General features: G+C 54.9%; 1 protein-coding gene across 1 annotated transcript; it reads left to right on the top strand.

Annotated features, from left to right (window-relative positions):
* The first annotated feature begins 10,185 nt into the window (after positions 1-10,185).
* LOC141948974 (uncharacterized) lies at positions 10,186-14,397 on the top strand. Its single transcript, XM_074882084.1, has 9 exons — positions 10,186-10,303; positions 10,582-10,691; positions 11,126-11,275; positions 11,692-11,868; positions 12,077-12,232; positions 13,131-13,232; positions 13,626-13,724; positions 13,983-14,042; positions 14,332-14,397. Exons 1-8 carry the CDS (start codon positions 10,186-10,188, stop codon positions 14,001-14,003), a joined length of 933 nt encoding a protein of 310 aa, XP_074738185.1. The 3' UTR covers positions 14,004-14,042; positions 14,332-14,397.
* Positions 14,398-14,648: the final 251 nt, after the last annotated feature.

Raw genomic sequence — 14,648 nt, 5'->3', positions numbered from 1 at the left:
TCCTGAAACCACACTTACCACGGCTGTTACTGAGTTTTCTTCTCAGTGGGCTCAGGGAGAGGGGCCCAGGGAGATGTTTTGGGGAGTGAGGGCTGGACTCAGCTCTCACTTGTGGGCGCCCAGTGCCCCTGGAGATGGTGAACAGGCTCTTCAGTGCCTCCTTAGTTCTCTCCCACATGCAGCAGAGCTGAATGGTAGCCACCCAGATTTCTGGAGGGGAAACCGGAGACCCCTGGAGAGCAGAGGACATCTCCAGGGACACCATATGCCTGAGGGTGGGCCTCCCAAACCAACAGATCATCCAAGGTGGAGTCATCCAAAGGCAAAGCACTCTATTTAAGTATCCATCAAGGGCTCTGCCATCCCAGGGGAGACTGTGGGGACCCAGCAAGGTCACAAAAAGGCGACTGGACGGTGATTCAAGTCTCCTTCAGTAAAAGCCCATGGGTGGTTCAGTGTGCGCACTGGAAAACACCCCGAGTCACAAGAAATGCTGCGAGATCCTTCCGTAGCTTTAGACCCCCAGGAAGGAGTTCAGTGCCTGTGCTGCCCACCCAGTGGGACATGACCAGCACAGCCTGTGTGGAGTCACCCCATAGTCCCTGAGCCCACTTGCTCTGCAGAGCATCAGCGCCAGCTTGGAGCTCTGTGAGGAGAACAGGGAGGGGGCCAGGAGTACCAGGCCAGATCAGGAAGCAGAGCTGGAAGTCCTTGCTGTCTTCATGCTCGCTCCTCCAGGCCTCGAACGTGCCTGGAAAAGGACTGGTGTCCACTGCTTGCCAACTTTTAGTGCCATCATCCTTCCTGAAGGATGGAACGGAGGGAGACGCTGGGACCTGTGTCAAGGTTTGCACTGAAAGAAGTGTTGACCCAGAAGCCACATCATTCTTCTGCTGTCCTTCAGTCCCTGTGCCCCTTATTTCTGAAAGAGGAAAGTCTCATGAATGAAGTAATGACACCTTCAGAGGAAAAGAAAAAGCTATGCGTGCAAGCAGAGCAAAAAGAAGAATTCATGCACCGCTTCCCAGGGGCAGGCAGATGTTTAGGACAAGAAGCAGAAAGGGCAGAAGGGGAAATTTTCTATCGAGTTTAAAGGCAGAAAAACCCTCTCATCGTACTGGATCGGTGCTGGCTCAGAAGAAATCCCTGACCAACCTGATCTAACTGTCAGGTTCTCCCTGCTCAAAGCAGACCATGGTGCTAGAGACCTCCAGAGGTCCCTTCCAACCAAAACCCTGTAGGGGGAAGGGGCTCAACAGTGGAGGCAGGGGTAGTGGACACTGCTGTGTGTTGAGGCATTGCTGGCCTTTGTGATCTGTGGCTGGCCCTGTCCTCAGGAGTACACAGTGAAGGAGCTCATCCTTAGAAGGAGGCTCTGCTTTCGGGTACCAGGAGTCAAACTAGCAGAGCGATACCACAGAAAATTTCTCAGAAACACTGCTGGGCATTCTAAAAACACAGAACAATGAGGGTTGGAAGAGGCCTCTTGGAGACTGTCTGCTCCAACTCCTTCCTACTCAAGCCCAGTCAGCTGGAGCAGGTTGTCCAGGACTGGCTCTAGATGGCCTCTGAATACCTCCCTAGAGTGAGATTCCACAGTCTCTGTGCAACCTCTTCCAGTGATCAGCCACCCACAGTAAAGGGGTGTTTTCTTAGGTTCAGAAGACATTTTCTGTGTTTCTGTTTGTGCCCGTTGCCTCTTGTCCTCTTGTTGGGCACCGCTGAGAAGAGCCCAGCTCCCTCTTCTTCATGTCCTCCCATCAGGTGTTCGTAGACATTGACAAGAACCACCCGCCTCCCCCCAAGCCTCCTTTTCTCCAGGAAAACTGTCCCAGCTCTCTCAGCCTCTCTTGCTATGAAAGATGCTCCAGCCCACTGATCATCTTTGTGGCCCTTTGCCGGACTCACCCCACTAAGCTCACGTCCCTCTTGTACTGGGGCGCCTAGAACTGGACACAGTACCACAGAAGTGGTGTCACCAGCATTGAGTAGAGAGGAAGGGTCACTTCCCTCAACCTGACGACAACACTCTTCCTAATGCAGCACAGGAGGCTGATGGCCTGATTTGCTGCAGGGGCACACTGCTGGCTCTCAGTCAGCTTGTGGTCTACCAGAACCCCAAAGGTTCTTCTCTATCAAATTGTAGAGAAGCTCTCAGTCACTCGACCCCCAACCTGTACTGGTGCAGGGGATTATTTCTCCCTGTGTGCAGGACTTGCTTTTCCCTTTGTTGAACTTCATAAGGTTCCTCTCTGCCCAGTTCTGCAGCCTGTCGAGGTCTCTCTGGATGGCAGAACACCCATCTGGTGTCTCAGCCACTTCTCCCAGTTTTGTGCCATCAGCAGCTTGCTGAGGGTGCACCATGCCCCATGTTAATGAAGAGATTACACAGTATAGGACTTAGTACCAATCCCTAGGGTACACAATAAGGGACTGGCTTCCTAGTGGCTTCCTAGTTCCTCATGGCCCCCGTCATGAGGGGAGGGAGTGGGGTGGGCAAGCTGGGCTCATCTGCGGCTTGACGTGATGAGCTCACCGGGTGTCGAAGTGGCTGGTCCCCTTGGGGCTAGCGCCACTCGTCGGGAGGGGGCTATTGGGAGGCCGGCTGAGAGCCCCCGGGGACCCTGCGGTGCTTTGGGCAGCCGGCCATGGTGCTGCAGTGCCCCATCAGCCCCACAGGAGATGCATCCACCTCCATCGGCTCCTCCTCTTCTCAAGGTGGATCCACCTCCATGGGCTCACGGCCCCGCTGTTGCAGGTCAACCTCCATGGGCTTGACTGACCCGCCAGAGCTGCTGCTGCTCCCGTCAGCCCTCTTCATTCTAGGGCTGTGCAGCCATCTTCAGGGGTTTCAAGAACCTCTTTCCGCTCAATCTACTGGCTGTGGGCTCCTCTACTACTCATACCCGCTGCCACAAGCTCAACGTCTCAGCGAGCTGTGGGCCAGCCGCAGGGGTTGTGTAACGGGCGGCTGCTGACGTCACCAACGGATGCTGCTGGGATTGGGCCTGAGGCCCAGGTGGCCCCTGAGGCCCAGGCGGTCCCTGAGGCCCAGGTGGCCCCTGAGGCCCTGAAGGCCCCGTTCCGGGCACCATTTCCTTGCCAGAGAGCAGGGCTGCCCCTCAGGCACCGGGACGGCCTCCAGCTCCCCTGGTGTGCCCTGGGCTCCACTAAGCTCACACCCCTCTTGTACTGGGGCGCCATTCAGCAAAACTGTCTCCCTGTGAAATATTATTCGAAAGACTGAGGCAGCTCCCCAGGTTTTATTAGGTTTTATTCTTTTCCTACAGCAATGTCTGAATCCACCTTTCTTCTCCTGCTCTGTCTAACCTGGATGTGATAGAAAAGTGTGTTTTTGGAACAGAACTGACACTTTCATAACATCTCTAAAATAAAATGTGTCCATCCCAGTGCACTGACGGATGTTTGGCCTCTTCTTCCAAAGCTGGTGTCAACAACAGGCCCAAGGAACTTCACACCATAATGGCCTATTTCTCCTTGGAATCGGAAGAGAACAGCTCATGGTCCTGTTGGTAGCTGTTAGAAACCAAGGGTTGGATTTTGGACTCTCCCATTGGTGTGTGGTGACTGTGGAGATGGTGAACGGTCAGTGAGATACATGCCCAGGGCTTTCTCAGACATGACGGTGCAGATGAAATCCTCCAGGAAGGTAATCTGGAGCTTCCTGGAGAGCCTTTGGGGTTCTACAGGGACAGTGTGTGCCTGGGGTAAGTGGTGAGTGAAGCCCCACTAAGTGAGAGATCACCCAAGGTGGAGTCACCCAAATGGAAAGTGCTGGATGCTGGTATCTGTAAGGAAAAAAAGATGGACATGCCTGAGCAGACACAGACCAAGTCCAACAGAGTTGGCACCTCTGCAGCCACCACACAGCACCAGAACAGGCACAAGCGTGGACAACGGGAGAGGTATGCACGAGACTCCTTGTCGCTCTGCTCCTTTCTGGGTTTCCTAGAGGAGTTCTTGATGTGGCTGTGGCTCAGGCCTTTACCTCCTTTGCAGCCTGTACCAAACTGCTGCTGGTCTCATGAAGGGGGGGAGCAGCATCAAGTGCGTCCGTCACAGGCATCAACCATCAGATGCCATAAGAGAGGCAAGGTCTGTCCCTTCTTCTGCCGACAGCTGCAGGCATTGCACAAACAGAAAGCATATCACACAGGGCTCTGTACTCGCACCCGTGATGTTACAGTCAAGGGACAGACCAATCATTTTAACAGTGTGTCTGGATACATCCTGTGTTGAAAGACAGCCTCCCCCAGGCACAGCAGTGGTTCACACCAAAACTCAACTGAAACTCTAAAGGGAATTCAAGGGCACGAAGATGAGCTGTGGCTACCTCAGGAACAGTTAAAGAAGAAGCAGACCTAATGTGGGACCACTACTAAATTTAGTAAAGTAGGTGTAGATCCATGGGAGATACTCTCTGTCTCTCTGCCTCGGTTACTACCAGCAAGGTCGGGTCTTTCAGGACTTTGTGCTTTGAGGTAGGACTCTAGAGGGGAAAGGGGACCAACCAGTGGTGGATGGGGCTCAAGCCAGAGGTTACCTAGCAAACCACACCCTTACCAGCCCATGGGACCAGAGAGGCTGCATCCAAGACTGCTGAGAGGGTGTTTTTCCCCAGGAGGTGCTGGTCTGTTATGATCCTGGTAAGAAAGGACCCCGTGAGACTCCCTAAGGTGTCATTTAAAATGCTGTTCGTTGGATCTAACCCTGTAAGGGGAGAATTGCACAGATGACCTTGTGTCCCTTTAGATGGCTGGAGCCCCAGGTGGTAGAGCATCGAATGGGCCTTCAATGCAAATGCAGCACATGATGTTAGACCCCATCCATTTAAGACAGTCTCCTGGTTTGGTCATTCAAGCTACTATAGGATTTGCTTACAAGGAAAGAACTCTATTCCTAACTGCTACAATAAAAAGTAAAGGTGTTTTCAGGAGAACTTCTCGCTACACTGTTAGCTACAGGCAAGGCCATGCAGGAGGTGTCATGACCAGCACCGAGTGGGAGCTGCCTGCAGGCTCCTTGTGACAATGTGCTCCTGGGCTTCTCCTGCGGCCAAGGGATCTGTGCAGCCCAGCAGAAGGGTGAAGGCTACGCTGTGTGTGCAGCACAGCACAGCCCAGCACTGCCTTCTCTATGTGCGATGCTCTTCTGGTCTTTCTGTGAGCTGTTTCTTTTTTAGCCAAAGGAGGCCAAGGGACAGATCCCAGACCAATGAAAAGCTACAAAGGAAGCCCCCAAATTTTCGTAGAGGGTACACTGACGCAAAGCTATTACCTACATTTCCAACCTCTGAAGTCCTAACTGCAGCAGTCTGCAAGCTCTGAGCTCCATCTGTCCGCCTTGCATTTCAGCAGGTAAAATGAAACTAACCTAGTACAAAAGTGTGCTTTGTTTCTGTTCAAAGTCTGAAACACCATATGGATCGAGAGATTGGCTACGTAGAACTAGAGACCTCCCGAGAAGAGGACAACTGGACCCTGAATTCTTCCATGAGCCTCTGCTGTAGAGACCTTCACAGCCAGTTGAATCCCTTCTCCTGGGGCACACTGCAAGGCACAGGTTCATGGAATGGATGGTGGGAAAGGGACCGCTGCGGTCTGTGGTGCAGCCTGCCACCAAAGGGTGGGCTATCACCAACACCAGTTTCCCACTGGCTGACAATTTGTGGGTCTGAAACCTGAAAAGCTCCAAAGATGGAGATCCCAGACAGTCTCTGGCTGTCCTGCTGCAGTGCAGCACCACCTTCCTCATCCACTTTCCCTAAGGCCCCGTGTGAAGCTCCCAGGAGGCAGTTTGCGGCTGTTGCCTCTGCCGTGCCATCTGCCACTGCAGAAGAATTTGACTCTGCTACTTCTCCAGGCAGGTGTCACCTGCTTTTAGACTGCCCTGTGCCTCCCCTTCAGCAGACTAAAGAGGCCCAATTGCCTCAGTTTCTCCACCACAGCTCATGTGCTTTAGGCCCCTAAGCCCACCATGGCAGACTTCCTCTGGACCTTCTCCAGTTTCCACATCCTCCTTTCAAAACGGGGAACCCACGGGCTCACACGGCATCCATCATAACTCCCACACTGTCCTCCCTAGGTCATGCCTCGGCTGGTCTCGTCACTGCCTGTCCCAATGCACGAGGTTATTCTGCCCCCAGTGCTGACCTTGCCCCCTTCGCCTTGTGATATCGCTGTAGGTTTCTGTTGGCCAAATCCACAAGCGTGTCAAGGTCCCTCTAGACTGAAACCCCAACACGTCAGCATTTAAGGTTTGTGGGCCAGTGCCTCAAACAAGATAACCTTGTGGGGAATTGCAGGACACTACAGGCAGAGAAAGAAAATTATGTTAATAGAGTTGCTATCCAAGGTGACAAATTGCCACAGCAGGCATCTCAGAAATACCAAAAAAAGCTACAAAGAAAGGCAGGCCAGTGGATAAAGGATTAACAGGGCAGGCTGTTCTTTTTGGAGGATATTAGGGTAGTCAAAAAGAAGCAATTGAGGTTTAAAGGAATGAAAAAGGAAGGAAAGGATGTGGTCAGGACTGTTTGGGGGCACCTGTGTGGCAGCCCTGGCCCTGATGTGAATCCCTTCAGTTATTCAGGGAGAATCTGAGAGCTTTTCCTAATTTGAAAACATGAAGGGGAAGGATCCTTCAGGCTGGAAGGGGCCTCAGGAGGTGTCTTGACCAACCTCCTGCTCAGTGTCAGGCCAGACCAGATTCCTGAGGGCTTTCTCCATGTCTGTTTTGGTCACTTTCTGGAATAGAGCCAATGCACACTCCCAAGGAAACAGCTTCCAGTGCTTGACTATCATCATGCTGGAAAAGTTTCTTCCTGTATGTACCTTGCCCCTGTCTTGTTTCAGCCCATTGTCTCTCGTCCTTCTGTATTGTACGGCAGAAATGAGCCTGACTCAGTCTGAGTGGGAACATTACAACGCTGCTACACGTTTTGCTCCAGATCTTCCTTTTCCCAGGCTGGACAAGCCCAGCTCCCTCAGCCTCTTCTCAAAGACAGAGTGCTCCAACCCCTGACCAGCTTCTGGTCCTTTTGCTAAACCCACTCAAGTTTGTTAAAATCTTTCCTGTATTGGGATCTGAAAACGGGATGCAGTAATCTGGATAATCTCTGCCCTCAATCTCCTGGCCGTGCTCCTGGTCGTACAGCCCAGGGTGCTCCTGGCCTCCCTTGCTGCCAGGGCACACGGCTGCCTCCTGTCCAGCTCCCTGACCACCAAAACCTTTCCCACAGGGCTGCTCCCAGGCAGGCAGCCCCCAGCCTGTGCCATTGCCGGGGGCAGTCCCCCGCAGGGGCAGACACTGGCACTTGTCCTTGTGGGATTTCATGAGGTTCCTGGCAATATGTGCTGTCCTCCTCCTTGAACCCTTTCCTTGAACACAGAGGCCTGGCACACCATTTCAGTAAAGGTTCCGGGAGAGAAGGCATTGAGTCCCTCAGCTCCACCTGTGTCTGCTGGTTTTAAATCTCCCTCCTCATTCAGCAGCCCTGCATTTTCCTTGTTCAGCCTTGATCTCTCTGAGATGATCAAAGCTCTTTTTGCTCTTAACTTCCTTTGTGATCAACACCTCCAGGTGAGCTTTGCCTTTCCTACAGACATGCCTCCACAACAAAGGCAATATATAGAAATTCCTCCTTGGTAGCCTGTCCTTGCTGGCACCTCCTGGTAGTTGCTTTGTGGCCCCTGTCAGCACCCTGTCCCTGTGCTGGTCCAGCCGTGCTGCCCATACACCGTTCCATGGCCCCATTGCACAGGCACAGCATGGGAAAGGCTACAGTCAGGGGTAGTAGGAAAGTTCCTCCTATTACGATTCCAACAACAGCCTTCAGATCACAGATCCCCCATGACTCTTGCAGCCTTCTCAGCACCGGACCCCTGCTCTGCCCCAGCCATGTCCCACATCTGGCTACACAAATTGTACTGGGGCGCCATTTAGCAAAACTGTCTCCCTATGAATTATTATTCGGAAGACTGAGGCAGCTCCCCAGAACTGATGTACCCGCTCACTAAGTTTAGTAGCAGGAAATTAAACTGTGACCCAGTATATTTTACAGGTACAGAAATGATTAAAATACAGTCAGGCCTGGGCACAGCTACGGCAACCAGTATCTCTAGAAGGGGCTCTGCACGTCTTCAATCTAGGGAGTTATGTTTGGGTAAAAGTACACAAAAGAAAGGGTAACTTATCTCCTTGGTGGGAGGCACCGTTTTGGGTACTGCTTTCTCAGCAGTAAAGGTGGAAGAAAAATCTAAACGGATCCATCACTCCCTCCTGAAAGATGTGACCAGTCTAGAAATGGAAGCAGGAAATCTGCCTGCCACCAAGGGAACATCCCCCACTGCAGGGACAAAACTACCCACAGCCGGCAACCTACACAGAGCTAGTGGACTGGCTGTGAACGTGCTAACCCTCTGTAAAAATTCAACAACAGGAAAGTGGAAAATGATTTGTTACGTATGGATTGCACACGGACTGAACTATATCCTTACTTAAAACTCAAGAGGGAATTGTCTTCGTTACAATATGCTTACTAATCTTACACTTTTCTTACTAATAAGAGTTTAAAAACCCTTCCATGAAAGCTATTACCATGAGACATCCCATTTTAATTTGTTCTGGGACAGGCTTTATTGAGCTCTGCAAACTCCAAAGCAATGTGGATGTTCACAGGTAAATGAACTTGGTACTCTGTAGGAAGCCCTAATCAAAGGAAAGAGAACTGTAAAATTTTGGTTTCCTGTGGGATCCTGATTGATCCGAGTCATCTAATCTGGGTCCAAGCCTTACTGGCTTACCTAAACAATCCGATCCAGCACATGCTAATCCTTTTACAGGAAACGGTTTGCATGGTTAAGATTTATTTGAAGATTCTACTACTCTATTGACACAACTACCGGGGCAATATTGTATCTGTGGAGAAAGGGTGTTCATGTGTTTACCCTCACCCTGGGATGGGAAGGGTATTCTAGGTGCATTCATAGCATCCGCACAGGTTAGAACCATTCTCTCTTCTGCCTCTGTAGCTCATAACTACATATATACATGAGAAAAAGCGTTACAGCCCTCTGATAGAGTGTGGTGCTAAGTCCCACCTGCTTGTACGAGCTTTTATCCCATGGTTAGGGGTTGCTGAACTACAAAGGGCAACTGCAAGTACGTCAACTGAATTAGAAAAGAGACATTGATGGAACAGCAGATAGTATGAGTGCTATGTGAAAAAAAACAATGAGATGGCAGACACCATCCTAAAATGTCTATCCTCTTCACTGCCCACCTTAGAAATGTGGAGAAATCTCTAAAGGCACAAATAAGGAGCAGCTCAGAAGCTGTTCAGAACAATCAGGCGTGATTTGGATCCCAGTGAAATCCATGTGTTTAGAGAAGACTTTTCTGACTGACCCATCAAGTTCTGTGTCTCTTAGGCTGTAGGTGAGGGCCCCGATTCGACATGTTAGGGCAGTGTAGAAAAGAGAGAGGATATTTCTTTTGGGTCTCCTATTCTGACAGCATCTGGTAAGCGATAGACACTGTAAGAGTCCCTTCGACAACTGTATCCCCGGAGAGCAGTTGGAGGAGAGGAGCAGGCGTAACCATCTTTGGCTTCCTGGTGCTGAGAGAGATTTTCAGAGTGTGGGGGGGAAGGACTTAACTGTGAGATGACAGAAACTGTAGATCTGCAAAGAGAGCACTACATGGAAGGGGAGAAGCTAGGGCCATGCCAGGGCGTGTGAACACCGGGCTCAGGGATGATGAGCCAGAGGGTACGGGAAAGTCCTGAGGGGACATAAGGGCAGGTGGAGGCCTGGGGACACCCTGGGAGGACCCGTGGGCCAGTGGCAAGCTGTCTCCCTACTACCTGCAGTGGACGCCCCGCCCCTCGCAGCCCTGGTGGCGGGTCACAGTGGGGCCCTTTGTGACGTGCCCAGCTGGCCCTGGTGGCGGGTCACAGTGGGGCCCTTTGTGACGCACCTCTGTGACACCCTACAAAAGCCGCCAGCGTGGCTGCGGCCCTGCAGTGTCTGACAAGACAGTGACGGGACAAGACAGGAGCACGGAGCTGGCGAGGGCACCTCCAGCGCAGCCCACGTCTTTCCCTGCCACGCCCGGCAGTCCCACAGCACTGAGGCATTTCCCTACTTTTCTGCATTTTGCAGCATGTCAGAGAGAGCTGCCAGCCACCCCAGGGTGGCCTTGGAGGAGGTGGAGGCTGCCCAGGAGAGCAGCTCTCTGCCGGAGCTCTGCGATGTGTCCATGGTGCAGCTGCTACAGGCTGGTGAGTGAGGGCCTCCCGGGGCTGGGCAGGGCCGGAGCCAGAGAGGGCGACCGGCTCGATGCCGGGATCCCATTTCCTCGGCACACTGGAATCAGACGACCCGTGGGCAGGGGTGCCAGCGGTGCTTGAATGGCAGGGCTGCTCAGGGCTGGGAGCCGCCTCCAGCACAGCCTCCCTTCCCAGCCGTGCTGAGTTTAAAGCTCTTTTCACTGTTTGGGAGGCTTGTGGGCAAGGATGGTGTGTCCTTACTGACTCTTCTGTGTTTCCACTCCATGTAGCCGAGACACTGCCAGAGCAGGAGAATCCGGAGCATCCAGACCTGCAAGCGGGACGGGATGCTGACAGCACCCGCTTGCCTCCTCCGCTCGACAGCAGCGACGTGATGCTGGTAATGAGCTCCCCCCTTGCTGGGACTCTGGTCTGTGGGATCAGCAGAGGGCTTGTGTGAGCAAAGAGACCCAGAATCAGTGAGGTTGGCAGGGCCTCGCTGTCCCGGGTGAGATGGTTGCTGCTGTCCCTGAGCAGGGCCTACCACAAGGGTGGCCCCCGCAGCAGCTCCAGCCCTCCTGGCCACCAGCGAGCCCCTAGTTCTGCAGAGGACCAACACATGTTGCCCATGACCCCAACCCTCCTCCCTCACCCTGGGGGCCCTCTGCTCTCATCCTCCACCCTGCAGAGACTGCAGCCCCTGCTGCCAGCTTTTCTACAGGCACTGCTGCCAGCACTGTTGGGCACCAGAGCTGTTTGTGCTGCTCAGCCAAGCAGCACCATCAGGGTGCTGCTCAGTGTGACATGCCTTCCCTCCCTTCCTTCTTCGGATAGGTATTTGAAGAATCCCTCCAGCCTTCTCAGGCGACAGACACTGTCCTTGTGGCCACTGAGGCCCTGACAGCAGACGACTTCTATGCCAGGCAGATGGGCAGCAATGTCCTGGACATGGCCGTTAGAGACCCTGAGTCCTGGCTGATGGATGTAAGTACCCCATGGCTGGATTGCCCTGCCCATGAGCCCTGTCAGGCCTTGTTCTTCCCTCCTTCCCGAAGCCAGCTCTCTCGGGCACCTGAAGCCATTTCAAGGCAGCTGAGAGGGATGGGAGGGGCAGCAGCTCCAGTGGCAGCTTGGGGCTGGTGGGTGCCTGGGGAGCCCTCAGGCTGGTTGGAAAAGGGGGTACCCGGCTGAGCAGGGGACACTGCTCTCCTGCACTCCCTTCCTCGTGCTCTCCTTGCATCCCTATCAGTGGCCACGGCCTGCCAAGGGGCTGCTGTGCTGACCGGCTCCTGTGGCACCTGCTGGGGAGCTGGATGGGAGGCTGGTGCTCAGCGACCAGCACAATTTTGCCAGGGTGGTCTTCACTGCTGCACAATAAGGAAACTGTGTGTTCTCTACAGGCCAGAAAAATGCAGGTCCTGCTGCCAGACATCATGGAGACCCTGCGGCATGCCAACACTGATGTCAAGATGAAGTCCCTGGAATTCTTCAGGAACATGATGGGTCACATGAAGAGGAAGGAGGCCAGCCTCATCGCTCTGCAGCTGGCAGAGAAGCTCCTGCCCCTCTTTGATGATGTAAGGCTGCTGTGGGAGCCTCAGCCCTACAGATGGGTGCTCTGCAAGGAGGGCTGCCCTCCAGCCCAGCTGCAGATCTGGTCCACAGTTCCTGTGTTCAGGATCTGACCGCAGAGCCTCTCCCCTCCCATCAGCCACGCTAATGCCCTTGCTCACTGTGGGCAGGGAGTGGCTGTTGCTGAAGTCCTTCTGTCCTCCTCCCTACCAGGAGTCCAGCCAGCTGCGGGAGATCTCCATCAGACTCTTCAAAGACGTGGTGAAGACTGTGGTGGGGAGACAGAAGAAAAAGATGGCAAAGAAAGTGCAGAGTGTCCTTCTCCCACTGTTCCTGCATAGGAATGACCAGATCAAGAGCGTGGCCAAGGTGCAGTGACCAGCAAGTATTGTCATGGAGAAGGGAGTGCTGACACCATGGGGGTGGTCTGGGCAGAAGAGGCAAGGGCCGCTGGATGTCAGAGTCTGGGAATGCGTGTCACCTCAGGGTCCCACTGCTCCGGTCCTTCCCTGCACTGATCCCACTGCTGCCTTCCTCCTTCCCCCCTGCTGCCCGCTTCAGAGGTGGATGGGGAGGTGGGGTCCCCTGCGGGCCCACTCTCCCCATTCAGCTCTACTTCAGCACAGCCCAGAGGAAGGCTTCCTGCAGCCCCGGCACGAGCAGGGCCGGAGAACCTGGCACAGACATTTCCCAGACCTGCTCTGCCTGGTCCAGCAGGGCTCAGCAGCAGCCCACAGTCACAGAGCCAGCTTGTTCCCCGTTCCCCAGACTGGGGCAGGGAAAGCTGTGGGAAGGGAGATGCAGCCCGAAGGGGACTGGCCCTGATGCCCAGGATCAAAGCTCTGCCCATCTGGAGCCTGGGCACGGAGGAGCTGGGGCAGCCCCAGCTGGGGAGCCAAGCGTCCTGCTGGGGGTGTCCATGGGACATGCTGCTGGCTCCGTCCTGCCCCGGTGTCTCTGGGACTCCAGCCCTCGCTGCCTACAGCCGTGGGCCCACACCACCTTTGCCCTTCACTCTGCCCCCATCCCTGGTGGCAGCTCAGCAGCTCTTGAGGATCCCTGTTCTGCAGGCCGGCAGTGTGAGATGCCTGAGGTGGTGGCTGCCCTGTGTCCCTGCCCTGGGCACTGAACCCGGTTCAGACTCTGTCCCCTTCTGCCTCTTCCCAAAAGGGACTGGGAATGACACAGAGCGTGGCCAAGAGGAGGAGGATGCCAGGTCTCCTTCCCTGGGCTCTGATGCCATCTCCCATCTTGTGCTTCTCTGCAGGCCTCTAGGGACACCTTCGTTGCCTGTACAGAGTTCCTGGGGTGGAGGATGCCCAACTACATGCCTGAGCCGTATCACACACGGCTGGTTGGAGAGTTTTTGGTGAGGACAGTCCCCAGACCCCAGGCTGGCTGGACAAGGGCTGCCCCCCGTGCCCGTGGGGAGGGCTGTGCAGCTGTGCCTTGCTTGCCCTGCTCCAGCCTGGAGCCCAGAGCCTGGAGCTGCACCCTCCTTCCCTGCCTCCAAGCACAGATGTCCCCAAGAGCTCTCCTCCAGGAGACCTGGCACCCGTGGGCCCTGGCAGTGGGACAGAGAGGTCTTGCCACCCCCAGGCGCAATCTGCCTGTGGCGCTCTCTGAACCTCAGCCCCACCGGACTCTGGCTGGGAGATGGGAATTGCCGGGGGAGAAGGGGGTGCTGGGAGCAGGGACTGGTGCGGATGGCTGGCTGGGGAGGGTCCGTACCAGCCCCGTGCTCTTGTGCTTTCTCAGTTAGCGCACGACAGGAGCAGGGTGGAAGAATACCTGTGTCAGAGCCTGCCATACCTGGAGGACACTCAGGCCACCATACGAGAGGCGGCCGTCGGGTTCATTGGTAAGCTACTGTCCCCGGGGTCCCTCTTCTGGCAGCCCTGCCCCAGACCACCCCCCCCACCCCCGCAGGGCCCACCATGCAGGTGGGCTTGGGCTTGCTGGGGGCCTTGGTCAGTGCCACCGCCCTTGGGCACAGTCCTGCCCTGGGGTCAGCCCTGCTGAGGGGGAGGAGGGCGTGCAGCCGAGCTGGCAGGGCTGGGGGCTGTGCTGCTGGGAGTGTGCTGGGGAGCAGAAGTCTCACGGGGAGTTCTGTGCCTAGGGCTTGGTGTGGAGCACCTGAGGAACGTAAGCAAGAAGAAGATGAGGGAGATCTGCAACGGTGAGCAGGGGCAGTGCTGTGCTGGCCAGGGCTGGTGGGGCAGGGGACAGAGCCTGGCCAGGGTGCTGCCAGGCTTGGCCTGGCTGCAGGAAAATGCTCCAGGGGCAGAGGAACATGTCAGGGGCACATGGGGAATTCCTGAGCAGCAGCTTCCAGCTGGTCTGTTTGTCCCACTTGCTCCTCCTGGCCAGGGAAGGAGATGGGTGGGGCTGGCATGGTCTGGAGGGGACTCCTGGGGGTCTCTGCAGGCAGTGGAGTTTCATGTCTGCTCTGCTTCCTTCTCTTGCAGCCCTGCAGCCCTTGGTGGAAGACACCGAACTCTCAGTCAGGTCCCTGGCTGCTGAGACCATCTTTGTCTTGTCAAGAAATATGCAGACATCAAGATGGAGCCTGAAGTCACTGTGCTGCTGGTGCTGCTGAGCCTTGGAGAAGTGGCATTTGACCTCTGGAAAAGGGCCATATTTCAATACAAAGCTTTTTAAAAAAGAATGCTGGAACAATAATCCCAGTGCCACGGTGTCCTTCCCACGGGGAACACGCTGAGCGTGCTGAGCAGACAGTGTCACTCCCGGCCTCTGCCGCTGCCTGCAGGACAGCACACCCGGA

The sequence above is a fragment of the Strix uralensis genome, chromosome 12 (assembly GCF_047716275.1).
Source record: "Strix uralensis isolate ZFMK-TIS-50842 chromosome 12, bStrUra1, whole genome shotgun sequence".
Classification (NCBI taxonomy): domain Eukaryota; kingdom Metazoa; phylum Chordata; class Aves; order Strigiformes; family Strigidae; genus Strix; species Strix uralensis.
The sequence above is the reverse complement of the archived record's forward strand: the minus strand, read 5'-3'. Positions and strand labels throughout refer to the sequence as shown.